At 45.7% G+C, this 23,432-nt stretch overlaps 1 protein-coding gene across 2 annotated transcripts in view; it reads left to right on the top strand.

Annotated features, from left to right (window-relative positions):
- The window catches only part of LOC126458448 (EGF domain-specific O-linked N-acetylglucosamine transferase), a 146,212-nt gene that overhangs the window by 23,025 nt on the left and 99,755 nt on the right, over window positions 1–23,432 (top strand). For both annotated transcript variants that reach the window (XM_050095512.1, XM_050095511.1), the window contains exon 3: window positions 2,668–2,874. In XM_050095512.1, the coding sequence (XP_049951469.1) occupies window positions 2,668–2,874 (207 nt within the window). The remainder of the gene's footprint in view (window positions 1–2,667; window positions 2,875–23,432) is intronic.

Here is a 23,432-nt window from a genome sequence, read left to right as displayed (position 1 = left end):
TCTCTTATATTTTTACAGAGTCTCACAGAATACATCACACCTTCCCTTTTATGTTTCCAAATTAGCTTTTCCCCAGTCCTCAAGTTTCTTGGATACAATCATCTCTCTCTGAAATGTTGCCTTGTATTTTGACTGAGTGAAAAATCTTCCTTTTCCAAGTTCATTAAAATTGAAGACATAACTGAAGTTTGAAACTTACTGAATTTCATGTTACTGTTTTTTTTTCTTCTTTCAGCAGCTCCCTCCTCAGTTGATTCTGTTTCTGAATTCGTCGTTCTTTCCAACTTTTGGATTGAATTAGAAAATATTTTCGATTAGCTTTGTGTGAAATGGAGCCAAAAATGTCACTTTGGGTTCTCACATAACTGTTTCAGCAATGTAGGATACCTGTGCTGCGACAGAAAATAAGACTTCAAAGGTTCATACATATCAGTAATTCTTTAAACTCCTGCAACAACAGTCATCAAGTTTCACCACCTGGAACTTGCTTGATTTCAGTATCAACGTAATCACAGTTGTTTTCAGTCCCTACACACGCACAGTGTAAATGTGAAAATGTTGAAAAATTTCACTATTGTTTCTATGTCAATGAGAAGAATGTCTGCACTTGTTTGAACTTCATTGTGTGCCGCATGGGTCACACATCCGATGCCTTGAATGTTCATATTGAGAATATTATCCACTTTGGAATAAACATTGTTTGTTCCTGCCCTCTTGAACCCACTAAAGTCGGTATTACAATTATATGCACAAAATACGACGACCTTGTCAACTAAAATTTCCTATTTTAAAATATCCAGAATATAGCTAGCTAATAATTCTGCAGTTTCTCCGCCAGTGTTCCGAAGACCAATTACTCTACACTGAACACCTTTGGTAGGAATGAAGTACCTATCTAAAATCAGCACTAGCTTTGAGCTTTTGTGAAATGATGTATCAACCACCACAGACAGACACTTAGGTTTTCACTGAACTTCATGCATTGCGTGCGGCGATAAAACGTCACTAAAACCGACTCGCATTTTATAGTTTTTATAGAACATGTGAATTTCATCTCATCTTATGATGAGAAGAGCCGTGCAATCCAATGAGTGCAAAGAATGATTGTGTTTTGTGGTATGCAACGCAGACCTTTCGCAGCGATTCGTTTATCTTCCTCTGTAGTTTATTCGTACTTACAAAGAAAGTTATGCTGCTAGAAGTTCTCGCAGAAACTGCCGACAGGCGCTCCTTTTTCTTTATGTGCTGTATTATTTCGACACGTCCTCCATGTTCAATGGAAAAAAAACAACGACACAGACGTACTTTCTACCTTCCTACTCATTGTTTCCTTCAAGAAAGGGAACACTTCTTTCATGTTTTCGAGAAAGAACACTTTCTTTTCTCCATATTAACGGGCACTAGTTAGTTTCACACACACCAAGCAACACACAATGCAGCGCACTAAAGCAAGCTTGCCGAACCCAGGTTTGAAACTTCCGCTTACTTCTCATTGTTGTCAGTAACAGTCAGAATACATCGTGTAGGTTGCATCTACTGCAAATTTATATCAGGTAACAGTAAATAGCTAATTTGTAACTACAAATACAACTGAACATTGATAGCCCTGTAGCTTTCTTAATGAAAACTTTTTACATCCGTCCGTTATTTCTACAGTTCCATTTTTGCATTCAACACAAACCAAGATTCAAGAAAATATTACAAAACCTTGTCTAAGACACTGAACTGACGCAAAAATAAATAAAAACACAAAATGAAGCAAAACGGAATTTGGAAATTTGTGGTAAGGTCTTAACGAGACCAAACTGCTGAGGTCATCAGTCCCTATGCATACGCACTACTTACCTACTACTAGCTTGTGCTAAACACACACACACACACACACACACACACACGTCCGAGGGTGGACTCGAAGCTTCGACGGGGCGAGCCCCGCGGACCGTGACAAGACGCCTAGACCGCGCGGCAAAACAAAAAGAGAGAAGGTTACTACTGATTACGAAAAAACGGGACATTTGGCGCCCTGTTCAATATTACGCTGGGCAACGGAACACAGAACGAAACAAAAGACATTAAACTTTGAACTGTCATGACTATATTATGAACATTGTCATAGATTTGCGATGCTTTGATTCCTACATTTTACTTATTCATTATGCTGCTTAAATACAAACTTCATTTCTCATTGATGATTGTACTCAACAAACTTATTGTCTTCAACCAGCTGATCAAACATTTCAGTAAATAATCCCTAAGGCGTTCATATTATTTTCAGTGCTGTACCCTTGTGCACTGTACCCTCACCTTTGAAGGGATGTTATTTGTTCTGTATTCTCAACATTTTTCCTTATCTCCTGTTAAAGAAAAAAAATAAACATACCTCTTAAATCATAGTATTCTACAGTATCTATTTGTTTTGCTGCTAGCTACTTTAGGATGTAATAAACTTGTAACTGTATCTGTATTTTACCCATTTGGCTCTTAGATATTTTAATATTATTTTTCAATTTAATGTAGATTTCTGTGTTCCAAGACATCGTAAATTTGATTTACATGCTAACTGATTTCATGATGAAGAAACACAACCAGAAACAAACTTTAAGATGAAACAAATGAGACACTTCATAAGACTGAACTTTTTACATGCTGTTCCATTTGCTCTTGCAGGAGTATCTAGATGTAAAGGCTTGTTGGGGATATGAGCAAGGCTGCAAGCTACAGGAGTCATATTCAATGCCTCTGTGTCCTGGTGATCACCGGGGATGGGTGAAGTCAAAGCAAGACCAGCTCCAAACTTTTTATACCCAGGGTGATTTTGGATATGTTCGTCAACAGCTTGAAGAGATGATGGTGATGTGTGAGCCATTATTTAAGGTTTGTGGTAAGCTGTTATGTGTCAGCAACAACTAAATATCCACTTAATAACTTAAAACCATACTGCATCATAATAACTCAGCACAATATTTTGTACTAATACTCAGTCTTGATGAAAAGGTGAAGGAAAGAATGAAATCCTACAAAGTACATCATTTAACCACTATTTAAAAATGTGTGCTTAATAGACTTCATAAAATTATCGCACTTTTCCAACCATTACATATCAAGCTGATAGGTTTGCCCCCACATCTCCTCCCCCTGCCCTCACAAACAATGGACCTTTCAGGGTGGGGTAGCTCGGTTGCCTCAGTGATACAGACATCGATAATGTACAGACAGCCATACTGGAGGAGCTGTGGTTCCATCTTTTCAGTAGTGCAGGGCAACCTTCTGGATGATTGACAAAACTAGCCTTGTAACGTAAAGCCAACATGGCCTTGCTATGTCTGTACTGTGAACAGTCGAAAGCGAGGGAAAATAGAGCCATTGAATTTTCCAAAGACATGCAGCTCTGCTGTATGGTTTAATGATGATGGCATCCTCTTGGATAAAACACTCTGAAGGCGAAATACAAAATTTCGAGAACCAGTATTAAATGAAGAATCTAGAACTTTACTTCAGCCGCATATGTATTGTTCCTGTAGGGCCTGTGAAGATAAAATTTGATGAATTTCAGCACACAGAGAGACATTTAAGCAGTCATTCCTGCACCACATATGCAATAATGGAAATAAAACCTAACATGTGGTACCATGCTAAGTATCCATTGCCATGCACTTCACAGTAGTTTGCAGAGTATATATATGTAGATGTAAGGCAGTACTCTGTTCAGATCTCAGGGCAGAGACTGCTCAGGAGGAAAAATGAACGTGGCACTCTGCAGGTCAGAGTAGAGAATTTTAGTTCTGTTAATCAGTTAAGTAGGTTAGTGAACTTGAAATGTAGTTAGCTTGAAGTTATCAGTAATAGTCATAAAGTTTTAATTATGACCTCAAGAAAATAAAGTTCTGTAATTAATTTTTGTTGGTTTTGTAGTTACACATCTGCAGTCCTGGTACACATTGAAATTTCACTGCCACAATACTGTAGCACACTGCTAGAGGAACCATAAGAAAGTGATGTAGTCCATTGATAAAGTCGAAATGGACTGTGCCGTTTTTTAATTTTTTTTACTATTTATGTGGTGGACATTTATCTGCAAAAAAGAAAAAAAAATACAAATTTTACTTCTTTGAGGTGACAATTCAAACTTTTATAATAACCATTTATGTATGTAGTGGACCTTAGTGAAATGTGCTGGCAGGAAGAAGGGGGTTTATAATCAGGTGAGTACAGGGTTACCAACACAAAATGAAACATTGGTAATGTAGGAGTTGGCCTAATAATGAAAAAGAAAATAAGAATTCTGGCAAACAGTTTTGAACAGAATAGTGAATGCATTATCATAGCCAAAATTCACCAAAGTAGTACAGGTAAGCCTACTAGATGTCCTGATGAAGAGACTCAAAACATGGGTGATGGAACTTCCTGGCAGATTAAAACTGTGTGCCCGACTGAGACTCGAACTTGGGACCTTTGCCTTTCGTGGGCAAGTGCTCTACCATCTGAGCTACCGAAGCACGACTCACGGCCGGTACTCACAGCTTTACTTCTGCCAGCATCTCGTCTCCTACCTTCTCATTCTGGAAACATCCCCCAGGCTGTGGCTAAGCCATGTCTCCCCAGTATCCTTTCTTTCAGGAGTGCTAGTTCTGTAAGGTTCGCAGGAGAGCTTCTGTAAAGTTTGGAAGGTAGGAGACGAGATACTGGCAGAAGTAAAAGCTGTGAGTACCGGCCGTGAGTCGTGCTTCGGTAGCTCAGATGGTAGAGCACTTGCCCGTGAAAGGCAAAGGTCCTGAGTTCGAGTCTCGGTCGGGCACACAGTTTTAATCTGCCAGGAAGTTTCATATCAGTGCACACTCCGCTGCAGAGTGAAAATCTCATTCTGGATGTGTGATGGAGCTAAAAGAAATTCTTCATTTCATTAATGGATAACTGAAATTTAACAGTAGGAAGAGGAAGACAATGGATAAAAGGAAAGGAATGAAAGTGAAAGCTGACTAGTAGAATTTTGCAAAGTGCGTAATTTAATAATTGCAAATACTTAGTTTAAGACTCTTGAAAGAAGATTGTATATCTGGGACAGACTTGGAGACACTGGAAGATTTCAGATAGATTATATAATAATCAAACAGAGATTAAGAAATCACATTTTAAACTGGAAACATTTAAAGTATCAGATATGAACTCTGACCGTAAATATTATTTTTGAACTGCAGATTAAAACTGAAGAAAAGTAGGTAATTAAGGAGATGGGACCTGGATAACTTGGAAGAATGACATGTTGTTGAGAGATTCTGTGGAATGTTAGATGACAACTAATTGAAACAGAGGAAAGGAATATAATAGATGGTGAATTGGTAGCTTTGAGAGAAGACAGCAGAGGTTCATACACAGCAAGATAAGATCTAGTACAAATTCATGCCTTACTATAAGATATTAAATTTAATTGAGTGAAGGAGAAAATGTAAAAATGTAGCAAATAAAGAACACAAAATGGAATACAGAAATTTGAAAATGAGATAGATAGTAAGTGCAGAATAGTAAACAATGAATGGCTAGAGAAGAAATGTGAAGCTGTAGAAGCATGCAAGACTGTGGGAAATATAGAGTCTTGTGGGAAATATACATGCTGCCTACAGGAAAATTAAAGAAACTTGGGGAGGAAAGGGGACCAGATATATGCCTATCAAGAGTTCAGGTGGTAAGTCAGTACTAATCAAAGAAGGTAAGGCAGAAAGGTTGAAGGATTACATAGAAGGGCTGTGCAAAGGAAATAAACTTGAAGATAATATTACAAAAAATGAAGAAGAACTAAATGAAGGTGAGAGATGTGACACTGCAAGAAGAATTTGACACAGCACTGAAAGACGTAAGTGAAAACAAGGCACCATGAGTAGAGAAAAATTGCTCAGAATTACTGTATGATTGGGATCATCATTCATGACTATTTCACCTGGGTGAGATATATATGACATGTGAAATACCCTCAGACTTCAAGAAGAATGTAATAATCCCATTTCCAAAGAAGGCAGGTGGCGACAGGTGTGAATATCACCAAACCATCAGTTTAATAAGTCATGGTTCCATAATAATAACACAAAATATTTGCAGGAGAATGAAAACTCTGGTGGAAGCAGGCCCTGAGGAAGATCAGTTTAGGTGAGGAAATGTAAGACACATGAGCCAGTGTTGACCATATGTCTTATTTTAGAAGATGGAAGAAAAGCAAACCTGCTTCTGTACAATTTGTATGCCATTTGACAATGTGGCCTGGAATGCATTCTTTGTTGTTGGAATAATGTTTCTGTCAGAGACAGCAAAGGATGCGAAAGATCAGCTGGAAGGAGTGGATAGTGTCATTAAGACAGATTATAAGAGGAGCATCAACAAAAGTAAAATGAGGATAATGGTATGTAACTGAATTAAAATCAATTGATACTGAGGAAATTATATTAGCTAATGACACTACAAGTAGTAGATGAATTTTACTATTTGGAGAGAAAAATAGTTGACAGTGGCTGAAGTAGAGGTGATGTAAAATACAGACTGACAGTATCTGGAAATGTGTTTCTGAAAAAGATCAATATTTTAACATGTAACATACATTCAAGCTATAGGAAGTCCTTTCTAAAGGTATGTGCCTGGAGTGTAGCCTGATGCAGCCGGGACTCGGGCACAACTTGACTAAAACGGGATCAGTTAATAGGACTCACCATGAAGCATTTAATTATTGTCAATTTGGTAATGAAGGGAAGTGGGAGGGGGGGTGGGGGGCCGAAGTAAAAATTGTAGAGGGAGACCAAGACCTGACCATAGCAAGAAAGTTCAAGTGGTTGTAGATTGCAGTGGCTATGCAGAGATAAAGTGGGTTTCATAAGTGCCCCTCTGCCACCGATAATCTGGTCTGCCTGGAGTCTGCCATCTGTATGGCCTCTGCCCACTGTCAGCATCTGGTTGCTGTCCTTTTTGACATGCGGGAGGCATACGATACGACATGGCAACATCCCATCCTCACCTCGCTTCATGGGTGGGGTCTTCGGGGCCCGCTCCAGATTTTCATATAAAATTTTCTGTCGCTTCGTTCCTTCCGTGTGCAAGTTGTGGCCTCCCATAGTTCCTCCCGAGTTCAGGAGAATGGGGTCCCACAAGGATCTGTCTTGAGTGTCTGCCTCTTTTTAGTTGCAATTAATGGGCTCGCTGCAGCGGTGGGAACGTCCGTCTCAGCTTCCTTGTATGCTGATGACTTCTGCCTGTACTATAGCTCCACTGACATTGGTGCTGCCTTTCTGCAGCTGCAGGGCGCTATCTGCAATGCACAGTCTTGGGCTGTAGCGCATGGCTTCCAGTTTTCTGCTGCCAAGACCTGCGTTAAGCGTTTCTGCCGGCATCACACTGTTCACCCTGTGCCACAGCTTTATCTTGATGGCAGACCTCTAGCTGTGGTGGAAACACATCGGTTTTTGGGATTGGTTTTAGATACCCGGTTGACTTGGCTCCCTCATATTCGGCAGCTTAAACAAACATGCTGGCAGCATCTTGACACTCTTCACTGCTTGAGTCACACAAGCTGCCCGGGCGTTAATTCAGTCCCGTCTAGATTTTGGTAGCCTGGCTTACGGTTGCTTGACCCCATCCTTCACAGTGGGATCCGACCCGCCACTGGAGCTTTCCGCACAAACCTCCATTGCGGATCCGGCACCATCAACTACTGGCCGCTTATGCTGCATATCTTTGCAGCCTGCTTGGGCATCACAATTATCGTCTCCTGTTCCCTCACTCGGTCGTCCATCTTCCAGAACGGCGGCTCCGGTCAGGGTGTACAATCGTGGTTCGTGTCAGGGCTCTTCTCTCTGGGCTTGAGGTTTTCTCTCTTCCACCTCTTTTTCCGGGCCCTCTGCATATGCCCCCATGGTGTGTGCCCCACCCATGCCTTCAGCTCAATTTGGCATAGGGCCGGAAGGACTCAGTCCCTCCTGAGGCCCTTCACCGTCACTTTCTTTCAATCCTTGCCAAGTTTCAAGGCTCTGACGTGGTCTATACCAATGGTTCGATGGTTGCTGGTCGTGTCGGTTATGCTCTTATTATAGGTGATCATTATGAGCAATGCTCATTGCCGGCTGGCTGCAGTGTCTTCACTGCAGAGCTGGTCGCCATCTCTTGCGCCCTAGAGCATATCCGCTCCTGCTCAGGTGAGTCCCTGAGTGGTTTACGAGCTATCGACCAGTGTTTTCCTCGCTCTTGTCTGGTGATGGCTATCCAGGAGTCCATCCATACTCTTGCTCGTTGTGGCCACTCCGTCGTTTTTCTGTGGACCGCGGGTCGTGTCGGCATCCTGGGTAATGAACATGTTGACACACTGGTGAAATAGGCTGTCGATGCACCAGCCTTGGAGACTGTGGATCAGTGTTGACAGTGGTCCACATTTTGTTGGCCTGTCCGTTTTTAACTATGCTCAGGCAGATGTATGGCTGCCTGATATGCTCCCTGCACTTTTATCGGATGACGCCGCAATGGCAGACTTAGTTTTGAGTTTTATTCGTGTAGGATGCTTTTATCGCTCAATTTGAGGGTTTGTGTCCTTTTTATGTTGAGTCTGGCCTTTGGCCTCCAGTTTTAGATTGTGGTTTTTAGTGTGTTTCTTGGTGGTTGGCTTTTCCTTTCATGATCGGCCAACCACTGTCACACTCTGTGTGCTTTTAATTCCTTTTGTCTGGTCTTTGTCTGTGTCTTTCTGGTTCTGTGTCGCTCCTTGTCATCTCAATTGCTTGTTTTTTTTTTTTTCTTGTAGGATTTTATGGCCATGGAACAAGGGACCGATGGCCTTTGTAGTCTGGTCCCTTCAACCCCCACAAACCAACCAACCAGAGATAAAGAGGTTTGCACATGATAGACTAGCATGGAGTATCAAACCAGCCTTTGCAAATATAACTAGAGCTGAGTAAGAAGAGTCTCATCATCACAGTTTTCAATACAAAAACATGTACACAGTTATGTGACATAAATATATGTTCATAAATACTTCACAGTACAATACCAGTATTAAAATAAGGATAGTTGCTACTCACCAGTAGGGGAGATGCTGAGGTGCAGATGAGCACAACAAAAAGACTGTTGGAAAATGACCTTTCGACCAATAAAGCCTTTGTCAAAAACACACACACACACACACACACACACAAGCGCGCGCGCAAATGCGACACATACACACATGACCACACACAGTTTCTGGCTGCTGAAGCCACACTGCAAGGAGCAGTGTATGATGGGAGAGGACTGTGGGGGAATGAGGCGGCTTGGGCAGGGAGGGGGAGGGATAGCAGAGTAAGGGTTGGGGGCTGGTAAAGCATTGCTTGTGGGAGCGTACATGGATGAGGTGGAGAGAGGGTAGGGCAGCTAGGTGCAGTCAGGAGGTTAGACAGGGGGCTGGGGAGGGTGGATTGGGGGGGGGGGGGTGAGGTAGTAGAAAAGGAGAAAAGTAAAAAAGACTGAAGGTGCATTGGTGGAATAGAGGGATGTGTAGGCTGAAAAGGGAACAGGGAAGGGGTTAGATGGGTAAGGACAATGACTGATGAAGGTTGAGGTCAGGAGGGTTACGAGAACATAGGATATGTTGCAGGAAGAGTTTCCACCTGCATGGTTCAGAAAAACTGGTGTTGGTAGGGAGAATCCAGATAGCACAGGCTGTGAAACAGTCACTGAAATGAAGAACATTGCATTGGGCATGTGCTCAGCAACAGAGTGGTCCAGCTGTTTCTTGGCTGTAGTTTGCTGATGGCCATTCTTCCAGACAGGTAACTGGTTGGTTGTTATGCCCACATAGAGTGAAGCACAGTGGTTGCAGTTTCACTTGTAAATGACATGTTTCACAGGTTTCCCTGTCTTTGATGGGGTAGGTGATGTTTGTAACCGGACTGGAGTAGGTGGTGGTGGGAGGATGTATGGGACACATTTTGCATCTAGGTCTATTACAGGGATATGAGCCAAAAGGCAAGGAGTTGGGAGCAGGGATTGTGTAAGGATGGATGAGGATATTGTGTAGGTTCAGTGGGCTGTGGAATATCACTGTGAGAGGGGGTGGGAAGGATAGAGGATAGAACATTCTCAGTTCGGAGCATCACAGGAAGTAGTCGAAACCCTGATGGAGAACGTAATTCAGTTGCTCCAGTCCTGGGTGGTACTGAGTCGTGAGAGGAGTGCTACTCTGTGGCCGGACAGTGGGACTTTGGGAGGTGGCAGGTGGCGTATGTACTACATGGCACTCAGCACCAAAATTCGTGTTTTTCTGTCATATCCTTTATTTGTGTTTGTAGCAGAGTCGTTGGGGAGGGGGGAGAGGAATGGACTGTCTACAATGTTTCCATGCTCTGATTTCTCTTGTATTCTTTTTTGTGATCCCAGTGCACAATATATGATGAGGCAGTAGAATTGTTGCACATTCTTCCCCAAATACTGTCTCTCAAAATTGATCCAACAGTGTTTCGGCCAGACAATGTTGCAATTTTCAAAACAATTCTCTTTAAGTTCCCTGAGCATCTTTGTTATCCTTCTTTATGTCAATATTGTGAAAAGGATAGATTGCTATTCACCATATAGTGGAGATGTTGAGTTGGAGACAGAAATTACAAAAACACTATTAAACACATGAGCTTTCGGCCAGAAAGCCTTCTTCTGAAATGGACAACATGCGCGCGCGCGCACACACACACACACACACACACACACACGCACACGCACACGCACATGCACATTCATGCAAATGCAGCTCACACACACACATGAGCTCTCTCTGTGCCTCCCAAGGCCAGACTGCTTGCAACTGTACGTGATGGGAGAAGCAGTCTGAGTGATGGGTGTAAGAAGGATGCTGGGGTGGGTAGGGGAGGGGGCAGGGGGAGAGCTCTGTGTGGGTGGGGAATGGTAAAGTGCTATTTGTGGAGCAAGCAGAGTTGATAGGATAGGGCAGCAGATGCAATCCGTATGCTACACAGAGAGTGGGAGGTGGGGTGGGGTAGGGGTGGAAAAGGAGAGAAATCAAAGATTATGGGTGCACTTGTGGAATAGAAGACTGTGTAGTGTCGGAGAGGGAATAGGGAAGGGGATAGTTGGGTGAAGGGCAATGACTAGCAAAGGCTGAGGCTGGGAGGGCTACGTGAATGTAGGGTATATTGCAGGGAGAGTTCCAACTTGCACAGTTCAGAGAAGCTAGTGGTGGTAGGAAGCATCCAGATAGCACAGGCTGTGAAGTAGCCATTAAAATGGAGAACATTGTATTGGACAACATGCTCATTGACTGTGTGATACAGCTGTTTCTTGGTCACAGTTTGTTGGTGGGCATTCATGTGAACAGACAGATTGTTGGTTGTCATGCTCACGTAGAACAAAGCATAGTGGTTGCAGCTTAGCTTTTAGATCACTTGACTCATTTCACAGGTAGCCCTGCATTCAATGGGATAGATGATACTTGTGGGTGGACTGGAGTGGGTGATGGTGGGAAGATGTATGGGACAGGTCTTGCATCTAGGTCTATTACAGGTATATCAACCATGAGGCAAGGCATCAGAAGCAGGGGTGGAGTAGAGCCGGACAAGGATATTGTGCTGATTTGGTGGGCAGTGGAATACCATTCTGGGAGGGGTAAAGCAGATAGTGGATAGCACACTCCTCACTTCAGGGCACACGAGAGGTAGTTGAAACCGTGGTGGGAAATGTGATTCACTTGTTCCAGTCCTGGGTGACACTGTTGTAGAATTTTAGAACATTTTTTTTGCTCGCATATCATGTCATTTTTGGTAACCCAGAATCTACTCTGTAGGAATCAACATGGATTCTGGAAACAGCGATCGTGTGAGACCCAACTCGCTTTATTTGTTCATGAGACCCAGAAAATATTAGATACAGGCTCCCAGGTAGATGCTATTTTCCTTGACCTCCGAAAGGCGTTCGATACAGTTCCGCACTGTCGCCTGATAGACAAAGTATGAGCCTACGGAATGTCAGACCAGCTGTGTGGCTGGAATGAAGATTTTTTAGCAAACAGAACACAGCATGTTGTTATCAATGGAGAGACGTCTACAGACTTTAAGGTAACCTCTGGCATGCCACAGGGAAGTGTTATGGGACCATTGCTTTTCACAATATATATAAATGACCTAGTAGATAGTGTTGGAAGTTCCATGCGGCTTTTCACGGATGATGCTGTAGTATACAGAGAAGTTGCAGCATTAGAAAATTGTAGCGAAATGCAGGAAGATCTGCAGCAGATAGGCACTTGGTGCAGGGAGTGGCAACTGACCCTTAACATAGATAAATGTAATGTATTGCGAATACATAGAAAGAAGGGTCCTTTATTGTATGATTATATGATAGCGGAACAAACACTGGTAGCAGTTACTTCTGTAAAATATCTGGGAGTATGCGTACGAAATGATTTGAAGTGGAATGATCATATAAAATTAATTGTTGGTAAGGCGGGTACCAGGTTGAGATTCATTGAGAGAGTCCTTAGAAAATGTGGTCCATCAACAAAGGAGGTGACTTACAAAACACTCGTTTGACCTATACTTGAGTATTGCTCATCAGTGTGGGATCCGTAGCAAATTGGGTTGACGGAGGAGATAGAGAAGATCCAAAGAAGAGCGGCGCGTTTCGTCACAGGGTTATTTGGTAACTGTGATAGCGTTACGGAAATGTTTAGCAAACTCAAGTGGCAGACTCTGCAAGAGAGGCGCTCTGTATCGCGGTGTAGCTTGCTCGCCAGATTTCGAGAGGGTGCGTTTCTGGATGAGGTATCGAATATATTGCTTCCCCCTACTTATACCTCCCGAGGAGATCACGAATGTAAAATTAGAGAGATTCGAGCGCGCACGGAGGCTTTCAGACAGTCGTTTTTCCCGCGAACCATACGCGACTGGAACAGAAAAGGGAGGTAATGACAGTGGCATGTAAAGTGCCCTCCGCCACACACCGTTGGGTGGCTTGCGGAGTATAAATGTAGATGTAGATGAGTCACGAGAGGAATGCTCATCTGTGGCCAGATGATGGGACCTGGCGAGGGGGTGGGCAACTGGAAATATAAGGCATGAGAGATCTGTTATTGTACAAGGTTGGGGGAAAATTACAGTCAATGAAGGCCTCAGAAAGACATTTTGTATATTTTGACTGCTCGTCACTACAGAAGCAATGGCCATGGTTGGCTAGGCTGTATGGAAGGGTCTTCTTGGTATGGAACAGGTGGCAGCTGTTGAAGTGGAGGTATTGCTGGTGGTTGGCATATTTGATATGGGCAGAGATACTGTTTTAGCCATATTTGAGGTGGAGGTCAACATCGGGGGAGGTGTTGTTGGGCTGAGGAGGTGCAGGTGAAGGGAATGGGGAGCAGGTGTTGAGGTTCTGGAGGAATGTGGGTAGTGTGTCCTCACCCTCAATCCAAATCACAAAGCTGTCATCAGTGACTCTGAACCAGATGAGGAGTTTGGGATTCTGGATGGTTAGGAAGGGGTTCTCTAGAAGACCCATGAATAGGTTTGCCTAGGATGGCATCATGCAGGTGCCCATTGCCGTATTGCAGATTTGTTTGTAGGTGATGCCTTCAGAGTGGCAGTAATTGTGGATGAAGATATAGTTGGTCATGGTACCAGGAAGGAGATTGTAGGTTTTGTGTATGTTGGGCATTGAGAAAGGTAGTGTTCAGTAGTGGCTAGGCCATGGGAATTAGATACATTAATGTAAAGAGCGATGGTATCAATAGTGATGAGTAGAGCACCATGTGGTAGAGACACAAACTATTGGGAGTTGGTGAAGGAAATGGTGATATCTTTTCTATAGGAGGGTAGGTCATGGGTAATAGGCTGACATGTCGGTCTTTAAGAGCAGAGGTTGTCTCAGTGGGGGGCAAAGTAACTGGCCACAATGGGGTGTCCTAGGTGGCTGAGTTTATGAACTTTAGGAAGCTTGTAGAAGGCAGGCAGGAGTGCATGCAGGGAGTGGTAAGTCTAGAGAGAGAGAGAGAGAGAGAGAGAGAGAGAGAGAGAGAGAGAGAGAGTGAGAGAGAGAGAGAGAGAGAGAGAGAGAGAGAGAGACTTTGGGGAGAGGTTCTGGGATGGGCCTGAGACCTAAAGCCTAAGGATTTGAGGAGAGGCTGGAGATCGTGCTGGATATCTGGAATCCAGCAGGATTGTTGGTGGACAGATTTGACAGATGGTGAAGTCCTACTGCCAGGTAATCCTTGTGGTTCAAAATAACAGCAGTGGAGCCTTTGTCAGCAGGTTGGATAATAAGGTGGGGGTCAGATTTTAGGTAGTGGATTTTGGTTCTTTCTGCTGATGTAAGGTCAGCTCGCATGTTGAGGGATTTAGGGAATGACAGCAAGGCAAGGTTTGAGATTAAGAAATTCTGGAAGTTTTTGAGGGTAGGGTTAATGTAATAGGTCTGCGAGGTAGGGTTTGTCAGCTATGACGGTATGTGGGGAAGGTTTGGAGGCTGTTGAAGAGGTGCTGGATAGAGGTAGCACAAGGCAGGAGTGGGGAGAGAACAGGTTGGAGAGTTTTTTGAGGTGGTGTTGTGCATGCTGCGTTAGTTCTTGGAGGATAAGAGTTTCAGTGTGTGAGATGTGATCCAGGAATTTGGGATTACACACCTGGAGAATTTCACAGATGGAGAAGAGATACTGCAAGGATGTTTGGGCCTGATTGATATGGTTTTGCAGGACTGTGTTGGTGAGTTAAGGACTGGCAGTATGTGAACAGATGGAGGTCATTGTGGAAAGAGGGATTGCAGCAGTAGATAGGTAATTTGATAGTAAGGATATTAGGGGGGATTCCAAGAGCCAAGCAACAATGCAGGAACAATATGTTGGGTTGGGTTCTGGCTAGGGATAAGGAAACTTTTCTGTATTGGCATAGATGGATGGAGCACGGCCATGGTGAAAGATGAAAATACGTAAATAACATAGAAATATGTGCAAAAAGTTCCCAAAAATACACAAAAAGTCATGGGGAAAAATCATAAGAAGAGCAGAGCAGATGAAGTACGGGGAAATAGGATGAAACCTGAGGGAATAGGCTGATGGGGGAAGGCAAAAACGAACTGAAATCGATGTGAAAACACAGTGAGATCAAAGACAAAAATAAATAAAAAGATTGTAATGTGGCTTGTGTTCAGTTGGTGTATATTTATGAGGAAGTGGGACAGCAGATGTGTCTAGACCAGATGAGATTAGTGTAAATCGGAATAAGAGAGGGGAAAGAATGGGTGGTGGGGAGGGGTTGGTAGCATGAAGTACAAGTTCATGTAGCACAGGAAGGTACAGAAAATAACGTGTGAAAATATGCAAGAGTGATGCAGGAAGTGTGATCAATTTTAAGGTCTAGGATTAATGATAATGGCGGGAGTAATGTGGGAAATGAAATGCTGTACCAATAGTGAGTGTGATCTTGTAGCCATGTGTTGTGCGTGGACTAGAATGATGATACAGTGTGGCTTGTAAGTAAGAGCATGCATTGCAGTTTGGAAGGCAAAATGAAGAACAAGAAAAGAAAAGAAAGAACAAGACAGATGCTGAGTACAGTAGCATTAGAAAATAGTGACTAGGAAACATAATTGAATGCTCCTCGAAGCAAATGTTACTTTACTGTGGGTACCTTCATTTGTCTTTGTTTTTAATACATTTAAGAGACTTTTTTTTGTTGTGTTTGTCTGTGCCTCAACACCCCTGCTATATTTGATTGTACTCTTTTCTTGTGAATTATAGTGACCTTTTATGGTCCTTGCTCTGTCTGCTATAATACCTATTTCTTAAAATAAAAAATAAAAAAGCCTCCAAATGCTGAAGCAATATTCTACAACTAGCATCTTTTATATGATTTATTTTGCAAGTTCATGACACTGCAAGAACTGTAGAAGGGAGCCTTGGCTGCTTTTACTTAACTCTTCTATGTTGTGGATTATCCCTTTCAGAACATGGAATGAATAGCCTTTGGATTTGTAACCTCACGTGTCACTGTTTCCCTATGCAGGATCTCTACATGGCTGCTAGGACATTAACCAAAGATTCTTTTTTATTGTAGTGTTAGTAGACATGCTGTCCATTGCAAGGCCAGCTTATCATTACAGTTTTGTTTTGTGGATTTAATTTCGATGACATTGGTTTTATGAACTCTCAGCCAGGGTCCAAGACATGTCTTGTGTGCCTTGATTTTATTTAATCAGAAGGCAAAACAACAGTGGACTTAGCACACTGTTCCCTGCTCTGAAAGCAAGTTTATTGTGCAGTATCTCTGCCTATTAGGATTTCTGTGCATTAGACAATATCCCAGTGCCCACAAAACCAACATCACCAGAGTTATAAATACCAACCATGTATGATGTAACTGAACAGTTGTAAACAATTCCTGTTTTTCCTTCAAATGGGAAGTTTCCTAAATATCATTTGATTCAAAACTGCACAACCATCTTTGGTACAATACACACCAACTAGCAATGTAAGCTAGCAGACACCCCACTTTCTACTTTTCTAAAGTGGGATAACATTGTTCTACAAATTTTAAAGCATTCAATGTTATGGTGAATAGTGTGTAATTTCTTCTTGTTTTTGTGTCTCAAAAATAAAAAAATGAAGCTTAAATTCATAGATTGACTGTCCTTTGTGAGATAATGATAGTGATTGCATGTATCTTACAAGAAAAGATGAAGTAATTCTTAAAAAAAATGATAAGATGTCTCATTTTGAATGGCCCCTAGTATTGTGCTACAGGAGTATCCCTTTCACCACCAAACAAATTCACTTGACATGGCAGCAGTCCATTTCCTTGTTTACTTTTATTCCATCAATGAAATATCCTGGTGTAAGTACTGGCCATGTACACACTAACATCAGCACAGTTTGACAGGAATATATCCACATTTTATTCCAAAATTTATTTTGTTAGTGATACATTTCATTGCAATTATTCATATGGGCATTTGAGATCATCCACAAGTTCTTTGAAATTTTTTTGTTTGAAGTTTCCACAAAAATAATTTGAAAAATTTTTAAGGAATTTCAGTTCTGTTTTCTCCTTGTCATTTACCAAAAATTCAACTGAATGTCTTTAAAAAGTTCGCTGATATGTAAACCAATAAGCTTATCTACTTTCCCTTTTTTCAGAACTGAGCCTGGCAACATTGATGTAAGTATGTGAATGCAGAGCTATTTACACCTCCCCCCTGCGGGTTCGGGGGTTAGAATATGCCCGCGGTATTCCTGCCTGTCGTAAGAGGCGACTAAAAGGAGTCTCCAACGTTTCGGCCTTATGTGATGGTCCCCTCTCGGGTTTGACCTCCATCTATCTAAATTATTCCGAAGAGCGAGCCAATTGGGGAAGGGCACCTTACGTGGTGCACTGTATCCTTCGTGCAATTAGACCTATAGCCGTCTTTCTCGTCGTTGCAATGGTGTCCCGCTCGTTTTCGATCTCTTGGGCGATTACCACGCTGCACTCTGCAGTGTTTCTTTTAACTGTGACGACGACCTTGGCCATTTTTGCACCTAAGATCCAGCACGGTAGCCAGTCCGTTGTGGTGGGGTCGCCATGTACCCTCTTGGTTGTAGCCCCCTGACAACACAGGGATCGCTCTACTGATGCCTGCGCCGTTCACTCCCCACGTATGCCAAGGAGTAGATGCCCATCTCCCTGGGGCATCAGGACTCCCGGCAATGGCCATCCTGCCAGGTGGCCTTTGCTGTGGCTGGGTGGCGCCTGTGGGGAGGGCCCTTGGTCGGAGTAGGTGGCATCAGGGCGGATGACCCGCAATGAAGCGTGGTACATCATCTATCGCTGGTGGGCCTCCACCAGCAGTCTCTAAGCGATCGAGGTCTAACCTCAACGTGAAGAAATTGGATCAGAGATCGTTTCCCTCCCTAGCTACTCCATGGGAGGAACGACTTGCTAAAGAAGGCAGTGAAGAATATTCACCCCGGTACCTCGTGTGTACGCGGGTTGATGGAGAATCTTTCATGTCGACCAAGCCCCAGTTTTTTGTGGAGCATTTAGAGGACAAGTTCGGGGAGGTGGAGGGCCTGTCCAAGATGCGCTCTGGTTCTGTGCTCATCAAAACGGCATCCTCTGCCCAGTCACGGAGGTTGCTCAATTGTGACAAGTTGGGGGATGTTTCCGTTAGCATCACGCCGCATAAGAGTCTCAACATGGTCCAGGGTATTATATTCCACAGGGATCTTCTTCTGCAGTCCGACGATGAATTACGCGCCAACCTCGAACGACGAGGTGTTCACTTCGTCCGGCGCGTCCATCGGGGTCCGAGGGATAATCAGGTAGCCACCGGTGCCTTCATCTTGGCCTTTGAGGGTGATGTCTTACCCGAAAAGGTTAAGGTGATGGTTTACCGTTGTGATGTGAAACCATATATCCCTCCTCCGATGCGGTGTTTCAAATGCTGGAAGTTCGGGCACATGTCATCTCGCTGTACTTCCAGCATCACGTGTCGGGATTGCGGACGTCCTTCGCATCCTGATACTCCATGTGCTCCGCCTCCCATTTGTGTTAACTGTGGAGAACACCATTCCCCCTGCTCACCGGACTGTCGGATCTTCCAGAAGGAAAGGAAGATAATGGAATATAAGACCCTGGACCGCCTGACCTACACCGAGGCAAGGCGGAAATATGAGCGGCTACATCCCGTGCCCATGACATCCACCTATGCCGCTGCTGCACAAGCAGTCCGATCCTCTCCCGTGTCGTCACGTACTGCTGCCTCTCAGCTATGTCTCAATGCACCGGCCCCCTTGGTTGTGGGGGGCACTTCGCCCACTGTTGCTCCATCTACTCCAGGAGCAACACCACCCCAACCATCGGGGACATTCGTCCCCCCTTCCCAGCCCGAGAAGCGTAGGGCTTCTTCGGCCACTCCAGCCAGGAAGGGGTCCCTTGGGGCCCTCCCTTCCCAGGCTTTGCCCAGTGTCAAAGCGGACCCACGAAAAGTTTTGAAACAACAACCGGTCGCTGGTCATAGGGCTTCACGGTCGTCGTCCGTCCCTGAGACTGACCCAGTGGGGCCCTCCCAGCCAGACCCTCCCAAGGCACAGCGTGCGAAGCCGTTGAAGAAAAAGGCTCCCAAGCAACCTGACATTGCGGTGGCACCTGTCCCACCGCCACCCTCAAACTCTGCGTCTGAGGACGAGGTGGAGATCCTGGCGTCCGCTGAGGACCTCGATCTCGCCAGTCCCTCCGGCGCCATGGAAAGCACTGGCGCAGGTGCTCACTTGGAGGCAGCAGGTGACCCAGCGGCGTAATCTGCCTTCCCAGTCCCGTCACGCCTTTCCCAGCCATGGACAACACCATCCTCCAGTGGAACTGCAGCGGTTTCTTCCACCATCTAGCTGAGCTCCGCCAACTTATCAGCCTTCACCCTTTCTTCTGCATTGCTCTCCAGGAAACTTGGTTTCCAGCAATGCGAACCCCCGCCCTCCGTGGCTATCGGGGTTATTATAAGAACCGAGCAGCTTATGAAAGGGTGTCTGGTGGCGTCTGCATATATGTTCTTCACACTCTGCACAGCGAGTCTGTCCCTCTCCAGACGCCTTTAGAGGCTGTCGCTGTACGCGTGTGGACGCCACAGGCTGTTACCGTCTGCAGTCTTTACATTCCACCGGATGGTGATGTCTCGCAGCATGTCCTGGCTGCACTGGTCGCCCAATTGCCGCCACCTTTCTTGCTATTGGGCGACTTCAACGCCCATAACCCTCTGTGGGGTGGGTCAGTGGCAACAGGTCGAGGCGCCATCGTTGAGCATTTATTGTCGCAGCTCGATCTCTCGCTGTTAAATGATGGTGCCTTCACACACTTCAGTGTGGCGCATGGCACCTACTCCGCCATTGACCTTTCAATCTGTAGCCATAGCCTCTTCCCATCTGTCCAATGGAGTGTGCATGACGACCTGTGTGGTAGTGACCACTTTCCGATCTTTTTGTCACTACCACAGCGCCACTCTTCTGGGCGCCCTAGCAGATGGGCTCTGAATCAGGCTGACTGGGACTTGTTCTCCTCCACTGCCGCTTTTGAGCCTCTCTCTACCGATGACATTGATGCGGTGGTTCAGTCGGTCACCACCGGCATCGTTACTGCCGCCGCATCTGCCATTCCCCATTCCTGTGGGTCCCCTCGGCGGAAGGCTGTGCCTTGGTGGTCGCCTGAGATCGCTGAAGTGATTAAAGATCGCCGGCGGGCGCTCCAGCGTCACAAGCGACACCCCTCCCTCGACCACCTTATCGCCTTCAAACGGCTGCGTGCGCGGGCCCGTCTCCTTATCCGCCAAGGCAAGAAGGAGTGCTGGGAGCGGTATGTGTCCACGATTGGCCTCCATGTCACTCCCTCGCAGGTCTGGGCCAAGATTCGACGCGTCTACGGCTATCGGCCACCTGCCAGCGTCCCTGCGCTCTCACTGAATGGAGCAGTTTGTACTGACTCCGACGTCATTGCCAATCGCTTAGCAGAGCATTTTGCTACGAGTTCCGCTTCTGCGAATTACCCCCAGGCCTTCCGCTCCATTAAAGAGCGGATGGAACGTCGGAGCCTTTCGTTTCGCACCAACCACCCAGAATCTTACAATGCTCCATTTAGTGAGTGGGAATTTCGCAGTGCCCTCGCTGCTTGCCCTGATACCGCTCCTGGGCCAGATGGCATCCACTGTCAGATGCTGAAACACCTTTCAGTGGACTGCCAGCGGCGCCTTCTCGATCTTTACAACCGTCTTTGGGTCGAGGGGGAGTTTCCGTCGCAATGGCGGGAAGGCATTGTCATCCCCGTTTTGAAACCTGGAAAGAACCCTCTGGAGGTGGACAGCTACCGTCCCATTAGCCTCACCAACGTTCTTTGCAAGTTGCTTGAACGGATGGTGAGCCGGCGCTTGCATTGGGTACTGGAGTCTCGGGGCCTTCTGGCTCCATCTCAGGGTGGGTTCCGTAAAGGCCGCTCCGCCGCCGACAATCTGGTGAGCCTGGAGTCGGCCATCCGTACTGCCTTTTCCCGCCGTCAGCACCTGGTCGCTGTCTTTTTCGACATGCGGAAGGCGTACGATACGACGTGGCGTCATCACATTCTTTCTACGCTTCATGGATGGGGTCTTCGGGGTCCTCTGCCGATTTTTATCCGCAATTTTCTGTCGTGTCGTACCTTCCGCGTGCAAGTCGCGGCCTCGTATAGTTCCTCCCACGTCCAGGAGAACGGTGTGCCACAGAGCTCTGTTTTAAGTGTCTGTCTGTTTTTAATAGCCATTAACGGGCTTGCTGCGGCCGTGGGAAATTCTGTCTCCGCTTCCCTGTATGCTGACGACTTCTGCCTTTATTACAGCTCTACTGGCATTGCAGCTGTTGAACGTCAGCTACAGGGCGCTATCCGTAAGGCGCAGTCTTGGGCTGTAGCGCATGGGTTTCAGTTTTCGGCAGCCAAGACCTGCGTTATGCATTTCTGCCGGTGCCGAACAGTCCATCCTGAGCCGCGGCTTTATCTTGCCGACGAACTCCTTGCTGTGGTGGAGACCCACAGGTTTTTGGGGGTGGTTTTCGATGCCCGGTTGACTTGGCTGCCTCATATCCGGCAGCTGAAACAGACGTGTTGGCGGCATCTAAACGCTCTGAGCTGCTTGAGCAACACCCACTGGGGCGCCGACTGCTCTACACTGTTGCGGCTCTACCAGGCGTTAATCCAGTCCCGTCTGGATTATGGGAGCCTGGCTTATGGCTCAGCATCCCCATCTGCGTTACGGGTGCTGGACCCGATTCTCCACAGCGGGATACGCCTTGCCACTGGTGCTTTCCGCACGAGCCCTGTGGACAGCGTACTAGTGGAGGCAGGTGTACCTCCACTGCGGTTCCGACGCCAACGTTCGCTGGCCGCTTATGCTGCCCATGTTCTAAGCTCGCCCGGGCATCCAAACTATCGTCTCCTGTTCCCGCGGTCGGTCGTCCGTATGCCAGAACGTCGGCCCCGGTCTGGTTGTACAATAGCGGTCCGCGTCAAGGAGCTTCTCTCTGGGCTCCAGGGTTTCACTGTTCCACCTCCTTTCCGGGCTACTTTGCATACACCCCCATGGTGTGTTCGTCGCCCTTGCCTTCGGCTGGACCTGGCACAGGGCCCGAAGGACTCAGTCCCTCCAGAGGCCTTCCGCCGCCGCTTTTATTCTATCCTGGCCACGTATCAGGGCTCTGGTATTGTCTACACTGACGGTTCGATGGTTGCTGGTCGTGTCGGGTATGCGCTCACTCTAGGGGACCGTTCCGAACAACGTTCCTTGCCGGATGGCTGCAGCGTTTACACTGCTGAACTGGTCGCCATCTTTCGTGCCCTAGAGTATATCCGCTCCTGCTCAGGTGAGTCCTTCGTTATCTGTAGCGATTCCCTGAGCGGTTTACGAGCTCTCGACCAGTGTTTCCCTCGTTCTTGTTTGGTGATGGCTATCCACGAGTCTCTGGATACTCTCGCCTGTTGCGGCCGCTCTGTGGTCTTTGTGTGGACCCCCGGTCATGTCGGTATCCCGGGTAACGAACATGTTGACCGCCTGGCGAAAGAGGCCACCAGCAAGCCATCTCTGGACCTTGGCCTCCCTGAGTCTGATTTGCGGGCAGTCTTCCGCCGCAAAATCTTGGCGCTATGGGACGAGGAATGGCGCGAACTGACAATGTCCAATAAACTCCGTGCTGTCAAGGAGACGACGGCTGTGTGGTGGTCATCCCTGTGAGCCACTCGCAGGGACTCGGTAGTTCTTTGCCGGCTCCGCATTGGCCACTCCCAGCTGACACACAGTTATTTACTGCGCAGGGAGGACCCTCCTGTATGTCGCTGCGGGGCGGCTTTGACAGTGGCCCACATTCTGTTGGCCTGCCCCCTTTTAGCTGTGGTCAGGCAGACATTTGCACTGCCTGATACGCTCCCTGCCCTTTTAACAGACGACTCCACTATGGCTGACTTAGTTTTACGTTTTATTCGGGCAGGGGGATTTTATCATTTAATCTGAGTGTTTCTGTTTTATTTTATTGTTTTGTGTTGATTCTGGCCTTTGGCCTATGATTTTACACTGATTTTTTTTAATGTGTTTCTAAGTGGTTGGCCTTTCCTTTTTTATGTCTATGGTCGGCCAACCACCGTCACACTGTGTGGTTTTAGTTTGTTTTGTCTTGTCTTTGTCTCAGTATCTCTTGTTATGTATCGTCTGTGATCTCTTCTGTTCCTCGTTTTTATTCTCTGTGGGTGTTCTTTGTCTTTGGAAAAAGGGACCGATGACCATGGCAGTCTGGTCCCTTTAATCCCCCAAACCAACCAACCAACTATTTACACCTAAAGTTTTTCAGTATTCTTCCTCAGTCTGAATTTCCAATGCAGTGCTGGAAGAAAACTCTTCTTGGCTCTGTCAATGTTTCATATACAATATTTATCATTCCAGGAATTAATTATTGTATCTCCACC

Source organism: Schistocerca serialis, chromosome 2 (genome assembly GCF_023864345.2).
Source record: "Schistocerca serialis cubense isolate TAMUIC-IGC-003099 chromosome 2, iqSchSeri2.2, whole genome shotgun sequence".
In the NCBI taxonomy this organism is placed as follows: Eukaryota; Metazoa; Arthropoda; class Insecta; order Orthoptera; family Acrididae; genus Schistocerca; species Schistocerca serialis.
Note: the sequence above shows the minus strand (reverse complement) of the source record. Positions and strands in the feature narration are given on the sequence as shown.